This window comes from Micropterus dolomieu, linkage group LG07, assembly GCF_021292245.1.
Source record: "Micropterus dolomieu isolate WLL.071019.BEF.003 ecotype Adirondacks linkage group LG07, ASM2129224v1, whole genome shotgun sequence".
In the NCBI taxonomy this organism is placed as follows: domain Eukaryota; kingdom Metazoa; phylum Chordata; class Actinopteri; order Centrarchiformes; family Centrarchidae; genus Micropterus; species Micropterus dolomieu.
In genome coordinates, this window is record NC_060156.1 from 30,979,898 (window position 1) to 30,985,605 (window position 5,708).

Sequence of the window (5,708 nt, forward strand, 5' to 3'; positions counted from 1 at the left end):
CACCATTCTGTAAGATTTGTGCACGCATGACGCTTGAATTGATGGGATATCATTTCACAAGAAAACTGGCCAAATGGGGGAATCAAAGTGTAAATCCCTCTATCCCAAAATAAACTATCTGGAAGTGAGCAGCCAGACTTTATCCAGAAACCACCATTAGAGAGGATGGTGTGTGTGTGTGTGTGTGTGTGTGTGTGTGTGTGTGTGTGTGTGTGTGTGTGTGTAATTGTTCTTATGCGTCTGTATAAGATGTAACAGATAGGCCTACACCGTAACAATGCTAAAGGCGCAAAGCAGTGATAATCTCTTGTTGGGTTTCTCTGTGAAGCCAGCCGGCTCCACAGCTCCCCTCTTGGCTCAGAAACGCCTGACATTATTGGACATCGTCACCCCATGTCCAAAAGTGTCCCGGAAGGTGATTGGCCCGCTGGGCTTTCGATGTTATTCATGCGCCTCCGGTTGGGGGTTGTGTGTTTGTGTTTTTGTGCGCGTGAGTGTTTGTTTGCGCGCGCCGGTATGGTAATGTGATGTGAGGACTTTGTGAAGAGCGGTGAAAAGCTCTGGGTGTGTGAGAGAGTGCGCAAGCAACCTTAACCAGTCATATAGTAAGCCATCGACCATGACGCGCCGGAGCGCCTTTACGCAAGCAGGATGTCCACAGTTTGCGAATAATTACTCCAACCAGCAAAATTCCGGAGAGAAAATAACCACGTTTTAGTGCTTCCAGTATTGTGGATACTAACACAGGCCCACAAAGTGAAAGTGGATTTGGATTGAGAGAACAGAAGCCACGTTCTTCAGATAACCTGTGATGGAAGAGCAGCGGGATCTAAACAGTACGGATAGCAGCGAGGGGGAAAGCGTCTCACCGTCTCCCAGCCTTCCCTCGCCACCCATACGGCCTCTGCAGGTCGCCCAGCAGGCCCACAGAACAACCAACTTTTTCATCGACAACATTTTGCGGCCGGACTTTGGCTGCAAGAAGGAACATGGCCTGGTCCCGCGGGAGAGGGCGCAGACCTCCGGCCGGGAGCGCGTACACTCGGTGGTAAGCAGGCCGAGCCTTCCCGGGACACCGTGCCAGGACTCCAACTGCAGCACTGACAGCACTTCGTCCTCTGCCTCCTCCACCTCTTTGGCGAGTCCCAAAAACAGCAAGGGCAGTGGCGGAGGAACCGCAGCCACCGCTGTTTCTACCGGGAGTAGCGGTGTGAAAGCCGAGGAGAGGACTGGCGGCGGGGCCGGGGAGAACACCGCCTCCTCGCTGGTGGTGCTGACTGGCACCGGTGCACCCACACCGGAGACCCAGCCGCTGCTCTGGCCGGCTTGGGTCTACTGCACCCGGTACTCGGACAGGCCCTCATCTGGTAAGGCAATAGTTTCATGAAGAATAACAACTCTGAATGTGCAATTGGTTTTAATGTGGTATGATCCCAACATACCACATTAAAACCAATTGCACAAACTCACTTTATATTTGACACAAACGTTTAAATCCTTTTTTTCTGACACAAAACGCCAAAATAAATCCAATCCAACATGTAGCAATTTCATTAACCAATCAGAAAATAAAGCGAGAAATAATGTAGATTTATAGACATTTTTAGACCACAAACTCACAGGTCATAAATACTCACATATAAAGACTGTTCTTTTAATTATAATATCAAATATACCTATAATAAATGACTAGTGTTTCAACGAAGAAGAGCAAAAACATTTGTCAAGTAAGAGCTATGCTTCCTTTTGATTTCTTAGACTACTGTTTATTTCGAAATCCTGTGAGAATCCGGGGAGGTCTGTCGTTTAGCACAATATTAGATCCGTTAGATAGCCTTCTAAATGTATCGCACACTCTTTAATGTAAAGAGTTTATATTTTGATTTCTTTGCTATCTTGATTTGCCCCTGAACGTATTTTGCCAGACCAAGATAAAACCTGCTAATGCGTTTCAGCAAGAACGCCTTTTCTGTGATTTTAAATTATTATATTAACTGTAGGCAATTTGCAAAATAACAAAACAAAAAACAGCAAAAATAAAAACAGACTAGCTTTAGATATTGTTATTAGTTTGGTGTATTATTATTTGCAAATGGAAGAAAAACACGTGCAGCGAGGAGATCTTCATTTAAAAAAACGGGACATTGCAGGTTCAGTCAAATATGTTATTCACTTCTCTGATTCTTTGAAAAACTTTCAGACAGACTGTGTCTTCTGGCCAGCATTGGCGCTACAGTTGTGATTGTACAGACGGGTTGACAAGTGTTTCGGTTCAGGGACTTTCTATCGGTAGAAAGTGATCGCCCTGTGATAATGTGTCTTTTTATCGTGAACCCGCTGAGGCAGAGTTTGAGCTGCTGTCAGCAAAGCACCGCGTAATAAAACACAATAGAATTCCAGGTAAATTAAGGCAAATGTGCCTGCCTCAGCCACAGGAGACATTTTGAATCCATTAAACGCCTTTTTGATCTGGGACTGCCTTCAGCCGAAATCATTTCTCCTTCATTATTTAGCCTACTAACTGTTTTTTAAATTATCTCATTTATGTTGACATTTTTGTGGTAAAAACATGCAGACTGATATATCTTTTGTATTTCATAATCTGTTTTATTTTGAAATGTTTTTCATGTGTAAAAATAAAGATAGGCCTGTGTGTAATAATAAACCACGCGAGTTCAATTGTAAACGAATAGCCTACATATTTCATTCCAAAAGTCATTCATAATCTTATATCTGGAATATTTCACAGCCGTTGCGCATCAGGTGACTAGAAGAGTCTGATTTTCCTCTGTGTGCAGAATTACATAAACAGAGCGGGTATTCCTGTGTGATACCGCATGTGTGCTGTGTGTGTGCGGTGTATCAAGCTGCTGTATTAATCCACGCAGTCACAACGAGGCGGTAATAACGAGTGTGTTAACGGGCTGGTGCTCAGCTGGAGCTCTCGGTACAAAGACAACCACACATATTCCTTTGGGGTTATTATTATTATTATTATTATTATTATTATTATTATTATTATTATTTTGTATATTTAATACACTACCTACAGTGAATAACCAGGATATTCGTTTGTTATAGCTAATAATAATAATAATAATAATAATTATAATAACAATAATAATAACAATAATAACAATAATAATAATTATGCGTTTTCCCATGTGTGTTTAAGAGAAACAGTGTGTGTGTGTGTGTGTGTGTGTGTGTGTGTGTGTGTGTGTGTGTGCGTGTGTGTGCGTGTGTGTGTGCGTGTGTGTGTGTGTGTGTGTGTACAAATCATTACCATCAGATTGTGATGTTGACTGACTGTGGTAATAATCAGTTCCGATTCTATTTGGGTTTCTTTCGATCTATTTATTGATCATTAATTATTGTTCAATATGCGCTGAATATTTATATTTCCGCTATCCTTTCCTTTCGCCCTTACTGCAGGTCCAAGGACACGGAAACTGAAAAAGTCGAAAAGTGGCAAAGAGGACAAGCGGCCGCGCACAGCCTTCACGGCCGAGCAGCTGCAGAGACTGAAGACGGAGTTCCAGGTGAACCGCTACATCACGGAGCAGCGGCGGCAGTCTCTGGCCCAGGAGCTCAACCTCAACGAGTCCCAGATCAAAATCTGGTTTCAGAACAAACGGGCCAAAATCAAAAAGGCCAGTGGCTTCAAGAATGGTCTGGCGCTGCAGCTGATGGCGCAGGGACTGTACAACCATTCCACCACCACCATCCAGGAGGACAAGGAGGACAGCGACTGAAGAGCTCGGCTCCTCAGCACACCATATACGTTGTAAATATCTAATATCTAATATAATGATGACGAGAAGGGGGCTGAGCGGATCTTCTTCATCTCCTTCTCCTCTTCAAAAGTGACTACACAGCAGAACAGACTGCAGACTGTTGGACTGACCTGCCACCGCAAAACCAAAGATTTTATTGGAAAACAGCCTGTTTCAAAAACAATAAAGAAAAAAGCAAATTCCCCATTTAGCTCTGTTTCCCCTCCTTCTTCTGCTTCTGGATGGCACCAGCAGTCACACCGCGAGACCTTCCTGGGCTTTTATTAGTAGTTTGTTTTAGTGTTTTTCTGGACCAACCTGCGTCTGAGAGTTGTACTAATCCTATAGTACATTTTGCAGAGATGCACACACATTTTGAAGTGCAACACATGGTACAAGACTGTCACTTTAAAAGCACTTCTGAGCGCGAGGAACGCACAGTCCATCAGGGTTATTACAGAAATACCATAATACTGAGGTTATGGCTTTATTTGAACAAATTTAAAAAGTCCACGCAATCATAAGTGTATATGCTGATTCCAATATTTTTAGATGCAAAATATTTTTAGGCTAATAAATAAATAAATAAAGGACTGTGTGGAATCTTACTCCTAGCAATGTGGGGAAAGCTTTGAAACAAAAATTCGACTTACAGAATATATAAATGAATAATTGACAGGATAAAATGTTTAGAAAAACATTGGGGTGGTTAGGGAACTTGGAATTATGACATCAGTGTTCCTAAAATCCTGCATACAGGATACATGCTCACCCCCATACTTAGTATGATAAGAATGTGTGAGGTCACCGATTGAGACTCAAATTAAATAGTCTATAATAATGCTGTAAGACATAAAGGTAGTCTAAATCCATCCAAAGGAGATAGCCTTCACACTAATAAGAAATATATATAAAATTCCCAGTGTTCCCAGTGTTTATAGTGATTCTTTATCTAACCCTTCTGACATCTTGAACTTTTCCTGTAATGGTTCATTTGGACCCAGAGCGTGTTTATACTGTTACTTCCCTGTGGTGGTATATTATCCCTCTGAAACTGATAGGATGGCTACAATTCTTACAGACGGAATATATACAGAAGGTTTATACTGTACTACACCAAATCACACATTGAGTATTTGGCCCCTCTGATGTTGCCTTTATTTGGTAGGCCTGCTGGCCTGCAGGTACAGCAAACAGCATCCGACTATCTGAGATTTAAGCCTCTCCCCGGAAGAAGAGCGGCGGGGTGGGGGTGTATTATGTACATCTAAACCATGTTTCCAAATAAACAGTTTTATATTGGAGAAAGAAAAAGTCTTGATGAAACACACACTGCCCCAGTTCTTTTTGCTGGATGATACCACCCCGAATATTCAATTAATAAATGAACTGTGTGTGTGTGATGGGTGGGATAGAGGAGGGGGGTCGCAGCTCATTGGTTCAAGTGAGTGGGACAACTGAATCCATATTCATAGGTCCTTGGAAAGGAGGTGAATTTACACTGCGAGACGCGCCACTATCAGCTCTGTTCAAAGCGTTGCAGAGCATGAAATTGCCTCTCCGTTTCTGTGTTCACTCATTTCATAGCCAGCCCTCTGTAGGCCTGAAATAAAAATCTGGAAGTGTTGGCGCTACAGGAAAGGGAATCTTCCTTTGTGTGTGTATATGACATTCAGACACGGCCGCGGCCTACTGTCTCATCAACCCAATTTACATTAATAAATGATTAACACCGCTAGAGCAAGCAGCTAAAATGAAGCCTGTATTTTAAATATTTTTTTATAGGCTATTTGAAAGTTAACATCAAGAACCAACATTAACACAACAATCTGCGGTTATTTCCACGCTCACTGGTTTGAAGTTTCTTCCACTTTACAGCCCGCTTTGAGTCGATTTGTCGATGAAGATAAATTAAGCTCAAGTAGCCAATCT

General features: G+C 42.4%; 1 protein-coding gene across 1 annotated transcript; it reads left to right on the forward strand.

Annotated features, from left to right (window-relative positions):
• Nucleotides 1–634: 634 nt before the first annotated feature.
• Nucleotides 635–3,895, forward strand: LOC123974039 (homeobox protein engrailed-1-B-like). The gene is made up of 2 exons (XM_046054457.1): nt 635–1,367; nt 3,436–3,895. The coding sequence occupies exons 1-2, from the start codon at nt 812–814 to the stop codon at nt 3,753–3,755; spliced, it is 876 nt and encodes a 291-aa protein (XP_045910413.1). The 5' UTR covers nt 635–811; the 3' UTR covers nt 3,756–3,895.
• The last annotated feature ends 1,813 nt before the right edge of the window (nt 3,896–5,708 follow it).

Coding starts and splice junctions, on each gene's coding strand:
- LOC123974039 (XM_046054457.1), top strand. CDS start 812: ATGGAAGAGCAGCGGGATCTAAACAGTACGGATAGCAGCGAGGGGGAA. Junction 1,368..3,435: donor CTCGGACAGGCCCTCATCTG/GTAAGGCAATAG, acceptor CCCTTACTGCAG/GTCCAAGGACACGGAAACTG.